A 21,835-nucleotide genomic window follows, 5' to 3' on the forward strand; every position below is an offset into this window, starting at 1 on the left:
TTTTTCCGGATTGTAATAGTATTTTTTCACGTTATTAATAGTGATGCACCGATCCCGCTCTGATACTGAAGCTATTAAATGGATCGGGTATCGGTCCGACGAGCCCGATCCAAATCCGATACTGTGTGTTAGTCATGTTCGTTACGGTCAAGCTCCAAAAATGACATAAAAGAACCATTAAAACATAATTAAAGTTCATATGACTCGTGCATTTTATTCAAAGCCACTTGATGATGTGCGATAGCTCTGTGAATCAAAAAAGGCTGTGTTTATGCACAGCGCCAGCGCGTTAGTGAATGGTGCTGCTCTGTTGACACAAACTCATGCACAGGCTGGTGATGCACTTGCGGCTATTTTTAGCATTCACAGCAGTGCGCAATATTTAAGCGCTACTCAAAAAACAACATCTCAGATGTAGATGCTCAATAGTTCAGTTCACTTATAATATGCATTTAGAACGGCACCGGAGGTGCATTTTACCAGAATTTATAAGAAGCGAATTAAACTACTGTGAACTTGCCTACAAACAGACACATACATGACTTCCTGGAGAGTTCAGAATGTCAAAATAAAAGCGTGAGGGTTTAAAAAGTGCACGATTTAAATATATTACTGTTGTTTTTAAAATTAAAAGTCAATAATAAAAATATTAATAAAAATGTATTATTATTATTATTATTATCATCAATAGTACTGTTTACAATTTATAACAATATTTCAGTTGAATGGGTTCCAAAAATTAACTGTGTGAATGAAAAGTGGACTGATATCTTACAACTAAATTGAGCAAAAAAGAGATCTGAATCCTTTAAAGTCCAGATGCAAGTTGAAACATTTTTTGAAAAAAAAAAATATTAAGGAAAAAAAAAAAAAAAGAGGAAAAAATAAAACACACTGGTTTCTTTTCTACTAAAGACTTGAAGACTGGAATTATTGTTAATTTTGCTGCTACATTATCCAGTACACTAGTTAATAATAAAGTGTTTCTTAATAAGCTAAACATTTATATTGAAATAATGTGTAGTTAGAGGTTTGTGTTTCTTTACATATTAAAGAGTCCTCCCAATTAGTTCCACACAATAATGTAAAGATATTCTAAACTGATTATGCAAAACAACAACACTGGTATCAGCTTGGGATCGGTATTGGCCGATACTGAGATTTCCGATATCGGAATCGGAAGAGAAAAAGTGGTATCGGTGCATCCCTAGTTATTAATGTCCTGACTATACATTGTGATCAGTTGAATGCAACTTTGGTGAATAAAAGTACCAATTTCTTTCCATAAGAGCAAAATCTGTACATTATTCCAAACTTTTGGCTGCCAGTGTAAATGTATGTATGTATATTGAAAAGTTATACTTGTTAAATACACAAGCAATATACATTATTTCAGGTTTTATTATCCTTGGGAGGACATTTGGTCCCCGTAATGTTGCCAAAACCTGACAAAAACAACTCCCACAAAAACCCACATTCTAAGTACAGTAAATCGTTAAAATTGTAAAAGTGGTGTTATAGAGAATATGCATCTAATTGTATTCCATAATTGTGTTGTATCATTTCTGACCCATATCTGCATATTAAGGATAAATAAATGTAAGGATAACTGTTTATGTATTATCTCAAACTGAGGGGAAAATAACAAGTTAAAATTTCTGTGTTCCAGAGAAGAGGGGGTGGGAGAGAGGGGCCCTGTACTGTCCAAAGGGTTTGAAGAGATCAGATTTCTTAATACTGTTTACTTTTGCTTTTGATAATCATTGACTCAGGGGCATGAACCGGCCGAGTTTTTCATAGTTGAACCCAAGCAGAAGGGTGGCTGGCTCATCATTAACAATGTCTTTTCAAAAACCATGATACTTCTGTTTTCTTACACAATACTATTTCTAGCATGGAAATTATAAGCAAAAAAAAAAAAAAAAAAAAGGTCAGTTACATCATTGTAAAACAGTTTTTGCTGCGTTCTTGTATCTGTAGATCTTTAAGTGGATATTGCACAAGTGTATGATGTGTTTATAGTTCTAGCACTTATCAGTCTCTTTAAACACACTGGAGCATTGCAGCACTACGTAATTCAAAACAAGTTTCCTACTGAAAGCTTGAAGCCCCTCCTTCCTGATACTGTACTAATTAGTTTCGAACAACAATACTGTTTTGCTCTCCCTTGTGCAACCACACAACATGTGTACTATGTAACCTTTTATATAATCACTCACATCAGTAACATATGTAATTGTCTGAGGCCGATGTCTTTGCAACCACTGCATATAATCAGAGACCATTACTGAATACTAAATATTCATTTCTATCCTCAAGAATTGGAAGAGGATTCATTTTGTACGGCACAGATGAAAGCTCCTTTAGGTGCAGCATCTAACTTTGACATCCATGATATGAATGTCTGTCAGCTAATGAGGCTTTCATAACGTTCATATTGCAATTTTGGCTTTTAAGTCACAATTTTCTATCACGGTACTTGACTCGCTATCAGGAAGTGGTCATTGTTGCAGTTCGGGGCATTCCATAAAAAGCTGTATCCCTTTGTGTAAGCGGCCACATTAATCTGGTTTTTAACGAACACTGATGGCCATCCCGGAGGATTTTTTAATGAATCCGTGAGCACACACAAAGGCACGCGTTTAGAGCTCTCGGAAAAGCAGGATATTAAAATGAGACGTCTGACAGCACTGCCAAAATGAATGGCCAATTTAATTGCCCCACGGTCAGCCATTATTATGACATTTAGCGAGGTATTTTCAGTGGCAGACAGGAGTCGTTTAAAGCATGTTTTAAGTGCACTCTTCACGCCAAGGTCACGTTGCCATAATCATAGCACTCATGAATAGAAATGCTAATGAGAGTCATCAGTAACAGTTCTATTTTCTCTATGAAAGTCAATGCCCATATCTGCTCAACTTAAAAGAGAAAGCTTTATCTCACCTGAGCGAAGATATCATCCAGCGTGTGCTGTGCATACCAAGACTTCATAAAAAAAGTCTTGAAGACCATTTTCTCTGAGTAGGCTCACCACTAACTGAAATGTTGTACAGAATGTATGGTACGTCTAGATTAAACATGGCAAATGATATCCATTCCACAATGTTGTAAATATTGCTTTGAGTTTGGATTGAAGATTGTTATTTGCATTGAAATGCATCTGTTGAGTGAGTGGACTGTCCTAGAGTGAGGTCAGGCCTGAATTACAATTCTGCAACATTTTTAAAGGGACAAAATTACAAAATGTAATTATGTGCTCCAATTTAGAATAAATTTTATTAGCTTTAATTCAGTCAGATTTAAATCTTCTGAACAAAATCTTGTGTCCCTGCTTTCATCTAAACTAATTTATCCTCTACAAGTTCACTTGATAAAAACATGATTTGACTTGTTTTCTTGCTGTGAAGTCATCCAGATGAAACTCATATCTCAGTGTTTGTGTCTTACTTTAAAAAAAAAAAAAAAGCAAAGAAAAAAAAGATCCCAGGTTATATACAATATAGGCCAAGGAAAGTGAAGCCTACCCCGGTCACAAAGCAAAGCTGTTATAGTGCATAATTAGAGGAAAACATGTAACTTCTGTGACTGAAAACTTGTTTATCTGGAAGAAATACCATTAATTTGAAACTGTACATTTTCATTAAGCTACTAATCAAGGCTTTATCAGTTTTGAACAAATATGATAATGTGTGCACAACTTGGGTCCCTGTCCAAGGTTATGAAACATTTCCCTTTCTGCAGACAAGGCCATGTGAAATGCTATTAAATTGACCTCTTACTCATCTTTACCTTTTACAACATTCAGAGGGTTTTATAACTGTCCTTCAATCTCAAATGATAAAGACTGTAGTGGAAATAAATTTCATTTGTAGCCTCATACCAGTACTGCAAATGTATCTAACTTTATATATATATATATATATATATATATATATATTTAAGATATTATCATATGCAGTGCAGTAAGTTCTTGTTCATAAATTGGCAAAAATTTGGTATACTGTATTAAGTATTATCCAATGTAAAATAATGTGCATAAGCTATAACGTTTGCTTTAATTAGTGAGCAATATTTTTTCTTTATTTCTTTTCGATGTGTTAATATTATGCACGGCATTGCAAGTTTCAAAATTTTGTCTCTCAGTCTCCACCACAAATCAGCTTTAACCCTTATGCGACCTTCGGGACATTTTTGTCTTTTTCATATTTGTTTTTTGGATCATTTTGGTTGTTTTAATGCCAACTGCATACATTTTGCCAAAGGTGTGTATTTTGGGGAGAATTTTGATATTTCAACCTCAGTTCCTATAATAAATCTATAATACACTGTGTACACAAAATAGTTACACTCAGGACTTTCAGGACAAAAATGTCCCCACTGAAACCCATTAAAACTGCAATATTTGATCCCAGTGCCATTAAAGCATAAAATCATGAATTATATGATATTATGCTTTCATTCCAGAGCCCTGGCTTCAAAATTAAAATTTTTAATATTTTCCACCAGATGGCGCCATTTTCCTCATGTTTAACCTATGGAGCAAATACATGTTTTTTCCCTATTTTCTGCTTGCTGTATTATACAGCACTGCAGGACAATTGAATAAATTATGCAGCTAAAATTGTGTGGGTGTGTTGATATGGATGTCTGAGTGTGTTTTGTATGTGTGTTTTAAGAGATGGTGTGTGTAAAAAACAACAGTGGCATTATATACACAAACTGGCATTTAAAGGGTTAAAATCCTGAAAATGAATGAATACTTGGTAGTTATGATCAGGACTGATGTTGGTTAAAAAAATTGAAAGTGGAAAATAATATTAATATATAATATTATCATGGCAGTTTTCTGACATTTTTGTCCTCTAAGGACCTCCGAAATAATAATAATAAAAAAAGCTTATATACACTACGCATTTCGGGTTACCTCGATATCCGGAAAATCTTTACTGAGCATTGTAGCCATTCTGTCTGCTATGATCCGATCTCTCCTCCGTGAATAACACATGAACTCATGACTAGAAGTTTGAGCACGCAGTAGAAATTCAGTAACCACGCCTAAAAGTACGAGACTAGTCCATTTCCTTAACGCACACGTTTCACTTTAACAACAAACTAATAACTTTTTGATAACACAGTGTATCAATAAACAACTAATTTAAAGCGATGTTCACATCTATAAACTTTAAATCCGATTAATTTGTTAAATTGACATTAAGATAGTGTGTGATTAGTTGTGTGTAAAATGGTAGATTCCGACAAAAGACGAAGTTCGAAGGGTCAAAGTTAAGTTTGCCTGAAGGTAAGCCAAGGCTGCATGTGCAGATTTTACAACCCCTATCTATATGTTTTTTCTAATGTATTTTTCATTGTGTTAACATGCTAAGAAAAGGCGCTGATGTGTTCAAGAAACAAAGATGACATATCTCTGTGTTATTTCAGTCATAAAGCTTGCATACACTTAACCCTCACAGACCCATATGATAGAGATTGATGAAAATAGCATATTTTACTTAACCCCCCCCCCCCCCTTAGCAAGCTGTGACATTCAATTTGCAGTTTTTTCCATACCAAAACAGCTGTTGTTATACAGTTCAGAATGTCTGCTACAGTTATATGTAGTTTTATTTTTAATTTTTTGTTTTTATAATTTTTAATCAAAATAATAATGATAATAATAATAAATTCAATTGTTTAAAGCAACCATTGCAATTCTGCTACACTGGGTCTCACAGGGTTAAATATACTTTCCTCAGACCAGCCATGTATTACCTAATTCTTAAAAGACATCAATCATAATAAAATGGTATATGAAGATGCCCAAACATACAGCCACCAGTTTATTTCATGATATTGTCACTTTTGATATCTAATCGGAATATTCTCATCGTAAAGTATATTGCATTTGCCAGTTAATAGAATTTTACTGCTTCCTCATACAGTATGCATAAGTCAGATTACACATTTGAATAATCAAAGATGATGAACTCTCAATAAGGACTTCAATGTAATTCAGCCTGCTTCAGAGTGAAATGAGGGGTTAAAATGTTTTCAAGCAGTATTACATGGAGGGGAGTGGCTTATCCAAACTATGTCACTAACTGCTCCCCCTTTTTCTCAGTAAACATAAGGCTCAAAGTCTGAAGATCCCAAACTACCACTTTTTTTTTTTTTTTTTTTTTTTTTTGGGATGTTTCTGAGCTGCGGTATTATGCAGTATTCAGGTATGTTATTGTCATTATGCAAAAGTCTAACTAGTTGACTAGTAACATTTCTTTGCACTGTCAAACTGTTTCTCTGTAAATTACCTATATTTTATCTTTAATAGCCTTAGAAAATCAAAAATGGAAATGACTATTGACTGCTTACTTAAAACTTTAGTTGGGATTTATCTCTGATCCAACAAATAATTGAATCACTTTTTCATTTAAATTTGAGCAAACCTGTCTGCTCTCTAATCTTCCTGCGGGCTGTAAACATGTCCAACCAGTCTTAGAGTACAGTTAATCATGAAGCAAACCACATTACAGATTTCTGCTTTAATACGAAACATACATTTTTACAACAGATGTATTTTACATGATAACATTTTGTTGTAGTACATTAAGTTAAATGAGAATGAAAAAATTAACATATACAGTGTAAGAGTTTATCAGAATAAATTTTAGCTTTGTTTTCTTGTTTTTATGTAGACTACTTCTATCACATGTAGAAATAGGTCATTTCACCTTCCATTCACTAGTGTTTATTCCCTCTGCCTGCTTGCATCTCTCTTGTCTTTGCAGTCAGAGCGGGTTTCTCTCCAATGCAACACAGCAGGCCAAACGTGAGCAGGGCTTGATGTTCAAACACCTGCCGACTGCTGAGGAGCTTTATTTTTAAAATCTGCAACTCTGGAGCTCAGCTTCTCACTGGTGAGTGTAAGTGTTTGTGCGTGTGCCTGCAGGTCTGTGTGCGTGTATGCGGTGTGTGTGTGTGTGTGTGTGTGTTTGCACCTCAAGTAATTTTGGCAGTGTCTGCTTACCCTTCAACACAATATTATGCTTTACGGCAAGGCAATTATTTTTCTCACTCATTATGATCATTCAACACAACGTTAGTCTTTATCACAAGACAATTTGTTTTGTCACTCGTTAGAAATGCAGTCGGAGCACAAATGCAGTTTAGTGCACTTTGCATGCAGTATTTTCAGTACATACTTGTGTATGTCACATAAATAACAACAACATAGAAATAATCATTCCAAAATAAAAACAAAGCTCTTACCCCCCCGCCCCAAAAGGATTTTTTGTTTGCCCTATCTTAGATTGATATTCGGCCTATATTTTTTCAAATCTAATATTTATGTTAGGGATAGCAGCCTCCTCATGCTGAGAGCTGATAAGCCCGAGGCATCTTACTGATCAGAGGGATTCTGGATGCTCTAGAATCAGCAGGGGTCAGAATATCATTATAATCAACCAGCTGTAGTAGTACAGAGCCAGTGCTCTGGCATATACAACGCACGTACCAGAATCCAGCACAGCATTGTCATCACGCATACTGACTCTGGCAACAGACGACACACTTGGCTCCATTTCTCCTCTCCTCCGTGTCAGCCAATTCAGTGAATCAGCTTTTGATTGATTCTCGTCACACAGTGTTTGTGTGCTGAAAGAGAAATGATCTCAGTTCTTGGGCAGTAGCAAAGCTGACATCAGATTAGTGTCTTTTCATTTTCAAAGCAAAGGCAGCTTGATTAGACATTGTTTTAGCCAACAAATATCATAAATGATAAATTGTATACATTTATGACATTTAAATCATATGTGACATGCACCAACCTGATTTTCATTAAAAATACCTTTGTCCTAAGAACACATTTAAAACTTTCGGTAAAAATCTGTCTTCAAAATATAGTTGACCTTTGCCTTCACTTGTTTACCAAAGAGCTATAATGAAAATTTTCTTTGGAGATAGAATTCACAAAAATTATTCTAATTTAAGGGGGTTTTAAAGTAGGTGTTTCAAACCAGTACACAGAACATCTGCTAGAGAAAGCACACATTTTCCCAATTGAATGTAACGTTATTGAGATATAGCGCTTGTGACAACTAGCCCCTGCCTCCCCTAAAAGTATAGCAAGTAAGATGTACACAAAATTGCTGAATTGATATGAACACTTATTTTTCATAATATTTACTCAAAATTCACTAAAAAATATTGGAAAATACAAAATGTGCACTATCCATTGACAAGGTACAGTAGCTTTTGCTGTTTAATAAGCGAAATACCACTTCATGATCAGCCAAGCAGTCATGGTTACCAGCCGATGACAATAATCTTAAAATGGCCAAATAGTCAGCCAATATATCTTTCTATTACTAATTATATCATTAATTCCGTGTGCTTTTATTTTTCCTTTTTATGGGCTAAAATATCCTTTGATTTTTTTCAGCATCAACAGGTCCCTTTCATTCACAGTCTCACATACATTTTACACAACCACATTGCTTCATCATCAGAGTTGTGCTATACTTAGTGACTCTGTCCTGTGTGCATGTGAGTGCATATGGAATGTAGTTCATCACATCTCTGGTTTTAACTAACCTGCACACTTTCATGCATGCTTTGATCCGATAGGCAACTGTTCAAAAGGGAATGACAAACAGTGTTGTTTGGCAGTCAGAGAGAGAGAAACACACCAAACGGTTTCCTTCTTTTAACAGGCTACCTCCTGTGACAGAGTCGCAACCGGGAAGAGAAAAAAGGCAGTCACTTTCCTTTTTTCCCCCTTTTGCTTTCATTTTTTCTTGTCGAGCACCTCAGAAAACCTCTGTAAATAATGTTTGTCACACAAAACATTTGATGTATTTGAAAAGAGTAAAAAAAAAAAACCATCCTATTTGGGCCTGCATGGAAAATTACTGCTCTTTCAACAATTCCCAGTCCAGACTTTGTTGTCATGATTTTAAGAGATGTACTGTACTCGTTAATTTTCTTTCTTTCTTGCTTTCTTTCTTGCTTTCTTGCTTTTTTCTTGTTTTCTTCCCTCTTTACTTATATCTGCACTCTGAACAGTCACACTGCAGCCGTTTTGAAAAATTACAGAATGCCTAGTTATCTGTATTCAATTTATTTGTTCTACATTCATGTCTTCCATGGATTAGGACTAAGCATTAACAAATGTCAAGCTTCAAATGTTTTTCTTTTCTGCCAACCACAGTAGGTCTTAGCATTCCGGATTGAAAATGCCTGCCGTCTGGCAACACACTGCCTGTGTATAACTTGGCAGATATCCAGAACAAAAAGAATATTGGAAACCATAACTATTTCTGATATGACAAAACAACAGAGAAGTATACTTCAATATTGTTCCAGGAGGAACCACAGCTTCACAGTCATTGCAAATAATTGATAAAGTAATTCATATAAATGACCAGTCTGTAAAAATTCAGATTGAATGAAATGTTGGACTTTGAAATGCATGACATTTTATAATAACTTCCTATTCTCTGTTGTTGGTGAAGCATTAAACATTTAGAGTCTTTTATTTTCCCTCCACTGTTCCGCTGAGGTCTGAAACATAAAGTGAGAATCCAAGAGCGCATCTTTGGTGGAAACAAAGGATGGCATGAGAAAACAGAGAGGCCACACGCCACTGGGACAAGAGCCAATCAGTCATTTCACAGTTTATGGTCGTTTAGAAATAACCACAGCAAAGCTGATGTATTGCCTAATGAAAACAAAACTAGAAGACCCATCATGATTTTGTTCCTCATATTTTTATGTTGGTGGTTTAATGTGAGGAATATTATACATATTACGTAAGTGATGCCACATGGAGTTTGACACTTTAGGCATCCTACATACAATTATGATGGTATATTTTGCACTGAGGTAAAAGTTGTAAGAGAGGCGTGAGCTGTCACTGATGTTTTCTGTAGTGAATTATTTGCATGCAGTTGCTCACATCACTTTAATCAGCATATGTCAGACTGTCAGGCATAATATTACATCTTTCTAACATTGTGATTTACACCATGTAATGTTGCAGTTCCTTATAAAGTTACTGGCTGAAATGCAGTTTTACCTGCATTTGGTGCTTGTTAAGTGTTTATTTTGGACCCTGCTTGAGAGTTTATGTTTAAATTGTACTATTTTAGACCAGCTGTATCTCTTTAAATATCTGATCTTACAATATCTTATGTGTTGTCATCTCTGCTTTATTCCATCTGACACTGGAAGACTGCAAAGAAAAGTCTTTTGAGAAAGTTCAGGCTCAGTAACCGTCACCCATAAGGCAGATCTGAGCTGTGTCTGTTTGTCATTGGATGCATCCAATCTCAGCACTGTTTGGCTGAGCTCTGAACTGGTTCTCACCATCACCTTATTTCTCCCAAGTAAGCAGAGCCTGAACTTTAGGCCTGGGTTCTGTTCTGTCAGAAAGCATCGGGATTGAAGGCAACGTGGCTGAGAGTTTACACTGTGGCCAGTCAGGCTAGCAGAGGATTAGAGGTGACTTGAAGGGATGGTTTGCAAAGCACAGACGAGAGGCAGTCAACTACACCTCTGATTCTGTTCAAGGCTGTTTTGACTGCCAGTCAAGGATTTGGGGTCGCAGAGAAAATGTGAGGTGTTGGACAGCTTTGCAGGCAGCTCTACCTGGATTGGTGGGATCGAGTTGTGTCTGACCTTTGGGTTACGTTAACAAGAAAAGTGCCAGCCCTTGAAGTCCTCTTCACTTCATCTCCGAACTCACTGAAGGTTTTGCAGGTTTCCATCAGCAAGTGGTGCGGTGGAACTCCAGTGTATGTGACAAGGAGCCTCATAAATCCTGGCAGTGTTGGAACTGCTTTTGAAATATGATGTAAACTTTGCTCAGATGTAAATATTAATTACCTGCTGTTGATGCAACTATTAAGTAACATGGTGTAGCCTTTATTGGGAAATCTTGTGGGTTGAAACCCATGGTCATCGGCATGGTCTTTCTTATGAAGCTCTTTGAGCAAGGAAGTCTTGCTATTTAACCAAGTTAAGAAGCATGGTTATGAATGAGACAGGTCACTGGTGTACATATGAATGGGAGACATGGTAACACTGAATAAGGCGGCTCTAGAAATGGAAGTCCCTCCTGACAGTTAAAAGAGCCAGTCACCTTTTTATAGAGACAATGCCTGTCAGCTAACTCTAGAATGTGCAGGAATATTAGCTAGAACAGCCTGAAAAATAGAATTGCTGATTTGAAATATGTTCAACATAATCTTGACCAACCGTTTAGGAGATTTCAATCTTTACCTATTCCAGTAGATTGGAGCTGTACGCCGCTTCTATGCCGCTTGTATCCATAGAAAACTGCTGCTTGGAGATCGAATTTCCAAAATGTACGATGACGGGAGTCATTTATATTTAGGAAAGTGATACCTAATTGGACAACTTAGTTATATTAATCAGGAAAGTGCTTCCTGATTGGTCGGAGAAACAATAACCTAACCCTTACCCTAAACCCAACACATTAGAGTAGTGCTAAAACAAATAATTCACTACAAATTACTAACTACTTCTCTAAAGATTTTAATCAGATTACTGATTACTTCATCGGAAAAGCAGTCACTTTACTAATTATTTTAAATAACTTTTTAAAACACTTGTCACAAAATAATTTTTGTTTTTCCGCTCAACAAATTCAAAATAATGTCTATTTTCACCTTGTCTATTGCTGCAAATCCTTCAGCTGTCACAGAAATGCAAACAGACATACATATGAACATATGAATTCACATTTCAAACTGTATTACACAATATATTTTTCAAAATATTTGTAACCCAAGTAATGTACTTAAAAGTAATTACTTTCATTGGAAGTCAGTAGCTGTAATCTGATTACAAGAATTAAAAAAATATAATGCATTACACTACCTTTTGTGCCTAAAAGTTATTAGATTACAGTAACTAATTATTTATCAATCTGATTACACCCAACACTGCTCTTCCCCTGCCATCATACATTTTGGAATTCAGCGCCCAGAGGCGTTACAAACATGGCTGCCGAGTGACCTGACTTGACTTAGAGGGAAAACAAAAGGTTTGCAAAAGTGTTTTTCTAAACAAAGTCCTTCTATGTCTTTGCAATTAAATAGATTCACAGTGTTTTCTGACGCAATGTTAACTCTAGTGTGTAGGTGCCCAAAGGGTTCTGAACTGTCACCAGTAAATACACTGTATTCAAGGGAAGAACTATCACCATTATTCCCATGAGCAAGGCTCTTAACCCCAGATTGCTCCAGTGGAGTTATCCCTATATTAAGCATACTCTAAGTCCCTTTGGATAAAAATGTCAGCTAAATGACATACTTGATAAATTAGCTAATTCAGAACTTGTTGTCTTCTACCATTGATGGGCGCGACCTGCAGTCCTAAGCTGTTCACTAGTATGGAGAGAGAAAAAAATATGATGATGAGCAACTGGCAACCAGACAGAAATACCTGTTAACCAATTCTGGGCAGTATTTAGATATAGGCCAAAACAGAGGGCATGGAAGTGTTGCTGACCCAGTCAATGCCAGAAGGCTGTAACAGCACAGACTCTCTCTGCAGTGTTCTGGCCAATCCTGTGAGAGTTAGATGTATCATGAAAATTGATCTATGCACAATCCAAGCCTGAGCTTTCTGTTCGACACCAATCTTCAAAACTTTACTTACTCTGGTAGTCAAAGTGATAAAGTGCAAGTGAGAAAAGAGCAAGGCGTGGGCATCTGGACACACAATAGCTGGCTGAACCCCATCCAAAAAAAGTGTTGTGATAGCAGCAAATGTGCTCCTGTGATTTTGGGGGTGCATTCTGCACGCTTAGCTCTCGAAATGAGTTTGAAGTGTGAAAGTTGATTAGCAGCAAATACAACAGTCGCTCGTCTTGCTGACAGAAAAGGAGTTTGTTCTACTTGAGAGGATTTAGGCAAGCTTTTATTTAATCTCGGAATCAGCCGCGGCTCAACGAGCCATTTGTTTAACAGAGAGATGCACTGCTATGTGTGTCAATGTGTCAGCTCTAAGCACACAAATCTGGCAACTGTTGATCTGGAATTCCCGTTGGTGTCAATCTTTCAGAGGATGAAACAAAGCTGGCTGACTGAATTACCTCTCCCAGTATGTTTTATTTCACACTTTGACTTATCAGGCATCGAGTCCTCATATTCTACCTCAGAAATAGCTGTTGATCCTATCCAACATCTCAGTTGCAATTTGACTTGACACAGCATGGTTAAAATAGCTGTGAAATCACAAACAACAGGGCTTGTGGACATTTAAGTAAAAAAAGAAGCATGTCTTGAACTTTTAAAAACTGAATGTTAAAGATGACGAATGCATTTTTAAAAAGTTACAAGTTAAAATACTTCTTCCAATGAGATTAGCTAAATATGAAATTATGTCATTATTAAATACTCATCCCACCAGGTGGTTAACCTTAGTCGCCATTCACTTTCATTGCATTGTTTTTCCTACAATTAAAGTGAATGGGCAAACATTCAGCCTAACATGACCTTTTATGTTCCACAGAAGTATTGACCAATGGCAAACAGAGTGATAGTTTTGGAAACTTGTTTACAATTCTATTTGGTGGCGCAGAATTGAGACACTTCACCTTTAATTCTCAGTTCTGCTGTTTTAAAAACATTTGAGTCAATCTCACGTCACTTATGCAAAAGCCTGGCAGATTGTTTATCATGGAGAGTCTTGGCTACATGCAAAATGTGTATTGCTCTGTAAAAGAGATGCAGCAGTGCAGATAATTGATTTGCTTATTTTGTTTTGTGCCGATAGGCCTCCATTTATTTATTCCACAGCGAAATTGTCAAAGGCAATTTGAGGGCAGATGGCACGCATACCGATCACATAAGCGCGCTCTTAAACTCACAATGCAAGCGTCCTACCCTGAACCACACATATATCAATGCAGATGAAAATGCCCTGCTGGACTAATTATCACAGAATAATTAAAGATATGACCAGCATGGAGAGGGGAGAGGAGGAGAGGGGGGTCTTGTCTGAAGGTGGTCCTGATGATGGAGTAAACAAAGGCTCTGTGTGCAGCCCCCAGGAGATGATTATGAATCAAAAGGTCAAAGCTTATACGAGAGCAAGCGGAAGGGGGAAGGGAGAGCGAGCGAGGCAGAGATGCAGAGAAAGAGATGAGCGAAACACAAGTTTGTTGCCTTTTCAGTGTATTCAAATGTTTAAGTGTAGCCACTTGACCATGAGGCCTGCATGGCCCTGTTGAGAGCTTTTATGCGCCACAACAGCGCAAGACTGACGGCTGTTTCGCGAAAACACTAGAGTTGCACTAATAGCCTTGAGCGAATGGTCAGAAAGCCTATTCTCTTGACATTCAATAATGACGTTTAAAATATAACTCCTGCTATAATGACCCTCAGTGTTGAAGTACTCGAGACCGGACTCAGTCTCTAGTCTGAGTCCAAGTCCATGTTTTTATGGTCTTAGTCTTGTTATGGACTCGTGAGCAATTTGGCTTGGTCTTGACTCGAACAAGCGTGGACTCTGACTTAACCCCGAGTCCAGTCGAGTCGCTTTTCCAAAAATATACAGTGAAAGCTTCGACTTATCTAATATTTTTGACTGACAATATCAGAGATCCTGTCCCACATGTCAGTCTGTTGCCATCCACTGCGGCAACCACGCTCAACGCACCACGCGCCCCACCGAGAACGAACCATATTATAGCGATCACAAGGAGGTTACCCCATGTGACTCTACCCTCCCTAGCAACCGGGCCAATTTGGTTGCTTAGGAGACCTGGCTAGAGTCAGCACGCCCTGGGATTCGAACTAGCGAACTCCAGGGGTGGTAGCCAGCGTCTTTACCACTGAGCTACCCAGGCCCCCTTTTAAAAACATTTTTTAAAAGCGCAAACACACATATACACACATGCACAGGCACACTCATCAGTCAACGAATACGATTGAATGTTACTACAGAGACTTCTGTATAACATCAACTACCGAGGTGGCTGGCATGACGAAAACATAAAGATAGGTATGTATCCAATGTAATAGAATCTAAAAAAGGCAGTTTCACACGACACGAGACCTGAAAACTGGTAAAATTGCATGTGGCATTTGTGTAGCCAAGACGGTGCTCGCATTGCGGTTTCATCGTGGTTAAAAACTTAAAATCAAAAACTTAATTGAGTCAAGTCACCCACATCATGTCTCTCACAGTTTACTAAAAACAGCATATCGAAATAAAAAAACATAAATATAGTATTCATATTGGATATTAAGTCTTTTTAGGCTTCTGTAGCCTTTTTTTGTGGTCCACGCAGTGTTGTCAGTTTGAACTGGTCCATAATAGCTTGATGAATTAACTGTGTAACTTTTTAAATAGTTGGGGGAAAAAGCATTATTGCTAAAGCTGACTGCAACTCTACACAGATAAACAGCACCTATTTATTATTGATTGACTATTTTCAAAGCATTGACAAGCTGCTTAAAAATACATTCTTTTACAGTATTTGTCCTCCATTCACAACATTAAACCATGCACAATAAAATATTTGGATATTTTGGGCAGTGAAATGTTTTGTTTATAATTTAATTATAGACTATAAAATAAATGTATTATTCGATGACAAAGTTTGTGTATGAAGCTCAACTTCATGTTATGTGATGAATTTAGTTGGTTACGACATTTTTATTTTAAATGTTTATTTTATTTTATTGTAAACCACCGGGTAACTTATGCACATCTTTTTTTAGCCTATATCTCTGACACTTTTGAAGGACAATTTTGTAAAAATTATGACTTAAAATTATTATTCTCCATGTTTTTGTGGTTAAAGAAGAGCTCAATTAAGTTTTCTTTGTTGTTATTTAAAGATTTCAAACTGATTGCAGACCAACGCGGCTGCTGCTCAAGCAATTATCAGTTATTATAATTTTTTTTTATCTTTTGCGACAGCTGCTGCGAGACGCACACGGACACATCAGGGATTTAGGTACACAAACAGCACGCAGAACTGCCCTGCATTGTGCGGTTTCTCGCAAATTAACTAGAAAATCATGTCTGTGATGACATAGCTCTAATATTATCAGTGGGCTTTTCCATTGTTTTTGGATGTAGCATTTGCAGTCAAATCGTGAGACGTAACTTCTCGGCGAGTGCTAATTACTACTGTGTTGACTCATTTGGAAAGTATGTATTTTCCCAAATCACTCGGTAGATAGAAAAAAAAGATTCAGAAAGAAATCTCAGTATAGACTATTATTTCTTTAGATAGGGATAACCTTAAATAAAACTAAATTAAATTGAATTGACAAATTGAAAATGAACTAGAAATAAAAACAAAATTAAAATTCGAAATAATAATTGGTTGTAATGACTAACGCAGCTTTCACTTTCTTTGGTGTATGTTTGAGTAGAGGGGAAAAAGCAACAAATAATTGAAATGTCAACAGAACGCAATAAGAATTGTGTTGAAGGACAGTTTTGTCACCTAAAGCATATGCTTTTATTCTGAAACCACTTTGAAGTCTGTTCAGCAGGATACTAATTATAAAATGTATATATGAAATGCAACAGAGGTGTTTTTGTTACATTTATATTGACAAACTCTTTTTCTTAGTTGTGAAGTTTAAAATAAGCTTAAAATATTGATGTTGAGCTTAAGGTTACAATTTTCATTCAGATTCATGAACAGATTCAGTCAGACTCGACTTGGACTTGGCCTGTTATGGACTCGGTCTAGAGTGTGTTTACATCTGGAAGCCGGCGCGAGGCCACATTAGGGCCAGAGTGGCACTAGACCACCCAGATTGATGGCTGGTCCACCCAATCAAAACTGCAGGAATATAAGAACAGTTCGCAAATAAAAAGAAACTGCATTTTGTCGCACACAAAATAGCTCACATGCAAGATAATCATCATATTCCTGTTATAAATATAGTTGAAAAATTTGTTTTTATTGTCAAATAAAAAGTTTGATATGATTATGGTGAACTGAAATGGGTTGCGGCATGCTTCTTACCGAGTCGCTCATTTTCTCTGCGCTGCGCAGCTCTCTACAGTCATGCCTGTAAACAGATCCGCTTACTGCGCTTAGGACCAAGATAATGTATCCACGCTTTGTCTCACTTAATTTATTATTATTATTTTACATGGGAGTGTGGTAGATGTTTCTGTAGATGACATGGCAGGGTATGAAATTAGCAGGTAATTTTGATCATCATCTACCCGCAACTGTGTAGCAGGCGACCTTTAAGACTTCTTGGAATGACAAATGACAAGAAATGCTGTTAGATATAAATACAAGCATTTGAAGAAGCACACTAGATCATATTTTGGAAGACAGATGAAAGAGAAGCCATCGATGCGCGTCTCTGATTCGCTGTGTGTTTAGAGGTTTATTAGTGCATTGTGTCTCTCGGAACACGCGCATATAATGAGTTCTCACTATTTTTTCCCAGTTCGAAATCTGGGAATAATTTGCAGAAATAGAGTCATCTATGAGAACGCTGAATATGATCTCAGACCATCGCAGGATGCAAGGACATTGAGAGAGATGAATTGTCATATGTGTCATAATTCAGTAGCTACAACCTCAGAAATGGGTCTTGAACAAGAAGTTTCTCTTCTGTGCTTGTCTACTCTTTAGCTTCCACTTTTATGTAACATTACCCAACTCTGTAGGACAGCTGTTAAGAACATCTGATTCACTCGCGTTTTTCACCAGACCTCTTATTTTACATAGACTACTAATCAAAAGAGATATTTTGCGACATTGCAGCAGCTCCACGAAGCCCAGAACATCAGCCAAAGGAGAGTTGTCAGATTTTAAAGATTCGATCTTTGGGGAAATAGCCAAAGCTGGGTTTCCCGATAACATTGCAACTTAAGCCTTTATGATCATCTTAACTGATGTTGTTCATTATTTTACGATGGAGTAACGCCTGTGTCCCAAACCAGCATGCAGATTGCTCATTATAAAGTTGAACTTAAGTGCTTCGTTAAGGGAGCTGTCCGGTCCAAAGGTGCAGATCACTTTGGCAAATATGTCCAGGTGTTTGTCTTCTTAAAATGAAAATAATGTGGAAATACTAATAAACATGGAAGTTGTTTGTAACCTTGTTGAGGTGCTGAATTGATTAACTATTACAGAATTCAGTTAAATAAATAATTAGGGCTTTGGTAAGATGTTTTGCTCAACTTATAGAGATTAATAAAAGTGACGCAAGGAGTGCATGTAACGTGAATGTACCCAATGAGCATCACATCATAATAAGGGGATCTCACATAGCCTGTGTTGTTTCTTTGGCTGGAAACTGAACAGATGCACAAAGAACAGGATTAAAATGATGGACATCAGTACTGAACTACTCCTAGACCTTTCTAAACAGAATGAAGGCAATCTCTCATTGCACACTCACTCTAACCTTTGATAAACGTATTTTATTTATTTATTTAGGTCTATTTATTTAAGTTTTAAACTGCAGGGTCATTTTACTCACATATGTCTAAAGAAATCTGTTTAATGAGATAATCTTTCTATTGCTATCATAGTTATGATTATCAGATAAGGCGAATAAAATGTTATACTCTATTATGTGTTATGTAAATGTAGATTTGTCTTTAGACCTAATTATATCTATCACATTGCATGCGCAGACTGTGGAGACTGCCAGTTGATTTCAATGCCATTTTTTCACACTTTTTTATCCTCTAAAACAGTGTACAATAGCTTTCCAATGATCAAAATATATTAATATAATTTATTAAATGTCCCTTTGTCTCTGATAAACTGAAAGATACATTTAAGTTGCACTTAATGGACTTAAGAGTGGTTCAAAGTTCTCGTTAATTTACAAACATTTTCACTTAGATAACGATGCTTTTGGGAAACACACCGTAGAGATGAAGTACTACTTAAGTGCTACTAATGTTCTTCTTAGTGCTGCTTAGTGCTTCACAGCCAACAGCTGTGAAAAGCAGGAGGACTGAAAAGTGTCTATAATAATGTTTTGCAATTATCTCTTATTTTAATTTGTTGTATTTATTTCTATGGCCATTTCATTTTTCATTGTATAACAGGGTCAGAAAGGTGCTTTACTTAACTTTGTGTATGACTCTTTAATTATATTTAAGCTGCACTCCACCCATTGGCTGTGTAGCGAACTGGATCCAGTCGGGTCACTTGAGATTCGTGCCAGCCGAGAGGGTGGTTGTGGTGGGTGAGTGGGTGAGTGCTCCCCAGAAAAAAATATCTGAATTAATTTTATCGTATTTTGGGGGGCTTAACATCGACATGTACTTTGTTTTATCATGTATGAAAGTGTATTTTATGCTCTCTTCTCAAGCTACCATGTTTTATGTGTAGTAATGTTTGATTAAATGTTCATCTTCATTATACAACGTGCGTGAGCATGATTATTGGGACTGACCACCACTTTTCAATGTGTTTAAACAGGAACAAACTTTATATTTGAAATAATATGTGTAATTGTTGTATACCTGTCCTATATTGTTCATACGTAAAGATTAAGATTTGTGCCAGCCGAGAGAGTGTTTGTGGTGGAACATGCGTGAGCATGATTATTGAGACTGACCACCGCATTTCAATGCGTTTAAACAGAATAAAATCCACCAAAGGTGTGAGATGGTGTCATTTGAGTTCTTTATTCAACACAATGCAGAGACAACCCCATTACAATTGCATCAATATGACCTATTACGGTAAATTTCTAATAATAAACTTAATAATTATAAAACAAAAACCAAAATAATTATTGTTATTGTACATGTAATTATGCAACTGTAAGTATTAGGTAAATGAGCGAATAGAGGCTGAGGAAAGGGGTGTGCTTCATTATATTCATGATGAACTTAGGCACAGAATAGAGGTCCACCCTGTTTTACCAAGGTCCACTCATTTGGAGATTTCTGGCCTCACCCCTGTCTGGAAGACTTCTATTTTACATTGTTTGCTATAAGACATATGTCAATAAGTATGTCTTAGATGTCAATAAGACATTCAGCAAATGTTTTTGAGATATTTATGATTTAGAATGATTGTAAATCTGATCTTTTTAAGATGTTTAGCAGATGTTAGATGCTTTCCAGGTGAAAAGGTCTAAAACAGACATCTCGGAGACGTATGTGTGGTGTCCAGGTTTGTTGCATTGCCTTGGTCTGAACAGCCTCTAATCTTTTAGAACACATACTGGAACAAGATGTAAAAATATTTCTCTCAATGTCATCAGAATGTAATAATTTCTAAAAAAAAAAAAAAAAAACTTTTCTGTTCATACCCCAAGATGAACTCTTGCAGGCAAAAGCAGAAATGCTTACTTGACTTACAGTGAATGAAATATAGCTGTGTGATTGAGGAAATTGTTAACAAATTGAATGTAAATGATTATATTCACTTTCTGCATAAACATTATCATATTTAATACATTATTGTTTGTTTTTAGGCCAATTTTAGTTATAGTACAGTAATACTGTATTTTGTAAAGCTGAAATGTTTACTAGAACTGAATGGAATATAATAGTATGCAGAAGCTGATAGTTTGCATTGCCATGCTAAGCCACATAGGCACTTTAAACCTTTAATTTCAGTTTTTCACTGACATTTTGTTAACACTGACATGTCATTGTTGTAATACTAATTTGTTCACTTAACCTAGGACATGTCATTTATTTAATTTTTATTCTCAACTGGTAATATTGTTTAACCAACATAAGGTTAAGCAAAAAATAAATGAGGTTTATTTGATATATGCGCCTAGAGCCAACAGCCCTTTAAACTATACATTTAATACATTCATAAAAAAATTGTCTTAGACTCAGCCTCTACTGGTCTCGGTCTTGACTCGGACTCGGCTCTCTCTGGTCTTAGTCTTGACTCAAACTCAACCTACTCTGGTCTCAGACTGGACTTGGACTTGGATGAGCTGGTCTCGACTAGAACACTGATGACCCTTAAACATGGTTTAATTGTGGTAGCCAGTATCTCCATAAGACTTGAATAACATTGTCTTTTGACTTTTTTTAATCAACTTGGACTAGGACTTAAAGTCACTGAGCACTTTATTAGGAACACCTGTACACCTAGTTATTCATGTGATTATCTAATCAGCCAATCATGTTGCAGCAGTGCAATGCATAAAATCATGCAGATATGGGTTAGGAGCTTCAGTTAATGTTCACATCAACCATCAGAATGGGGAAAAAAAATTATTTCAGTGATTTCAACTGTGGCTGTTGGTGCCAGACAGGCTGGTTTGAGTATTTCTGTAACTGCTGATCTCCTGGAATTTACATGCACAACAGTCTCTAGAGTTTACCCAGAATGGTGCCAAAAACAAAAAACATCCAGTGAGCGGCAGTTCTGCGGACGGAAACACCTTGTTGATGAGAGAGGTTAACGGAGAATGGCCAGACTGGTTGGAGCTGACAGAAAGTCTACAGTAACTCAATTGACCATTCTGTACAATTGTAGTGAGCAGAACAGCATCTCAGAATGCACAAAATGTTGAACATTGAGGCAGATGGGCAACAACAGAAGAAGACCATGTCGGGAACTTTATTAGGACCATAGTATTCCTAATAAAGTGCTCAGTGAGTGTATATGTTGACCCCTGCAGAAAGCGAGTGTAGCGGGCCGACAAAAAGTTGGGTAGCTTTTAAAGGTATCCAGCATTTCCTCCTTCATAAGGGATAAAAAGAACGCACATGCACACATGCACGCCATTCTCGTATCATATGGATGAGCTGATAGTGGATCTTCAAGCTTAGTGAAGTATGCAGAGCCTTTGGAGTGTGTGCTAACACCTGTCTAGTCTGAATC

At 36.7% G+C, this 21,835-nt stretch overlaps 1 protein-coding gene and 1 long non-coding RNA gene across 6 annotated transcripts in view; one reads left to right on the forward strand and one right to left on the reverse strand.

Annotated features, from left to right (window-relative positions):
- The window catches only part of LOC127442398 (dihydropyrimidine dehydrogenase [NADP(+)]-like), a 297,161-nt gene extending 292,121 nt beyond the window's left edge, over nucleotides 1-5,040 (reverse strand). For all 4 annotated transcript variants that reach the window (XR_007897477.1, XM_051700403.1, XM_051700404.1 and 1 more), the window contains exon 1: nucleotides 4,925-5,040. Coding sequence is in view for 3 of the 4 variants with exons in the window: in XM_051700403.1 (XP_051556363.1) it covers nucleotides 4,925-5,005 (81 nt within the window). In the remaining variant the exon portion in view is untranslated. The remainder of the gene's footprint in view (nucleotides 1-4,924) is intronic.
- Nucleotides 5,041-5,063: 23 nt separating this feature from the next.
- LOC127442415 (uncharacterized) lies at nucleotides 5,064-19,645 on the forward strand. Of its 2 annotated transcripts, XR_007897479.1 has the most exons (4): nucleotides 5,064-5,299; nucleotides 6,119-6,221; nucleotides 6,783-6,911; nucleotides 10,225-19,645. It is a non-coding gene; the product is annotated as an uncharacterized LOC127442415 (long non-coding RNA). The 2 variants fall into 2 exon arrangements; XR_007897478.1 differs by lacking the exon at nucleotides 10,225-19,645 and having other exon boundaries at nucleotides 6,783-10,206.
- The last annotated feature ends 2,190 nt before the right edge of the window (nucleotides 19,646-21,835 follow it).

Source organism: Myxocyprinus asiaticus, chromosome 6 (assembly GCF_019703515.2).
Source record: "Myxocyprinus asiaticus isolate MX2 ecotype Aquarium Trade chromosome 6, UBuf_Myxa_2, whole genome shotgun sequence".
Lineage (NCBI taxonomy): Eukaryota > Metazoa > Chordata > Actinopteri > Cypriniformes > Catostomidae > Myxocyprinus > Myxocyprinus asiaticus.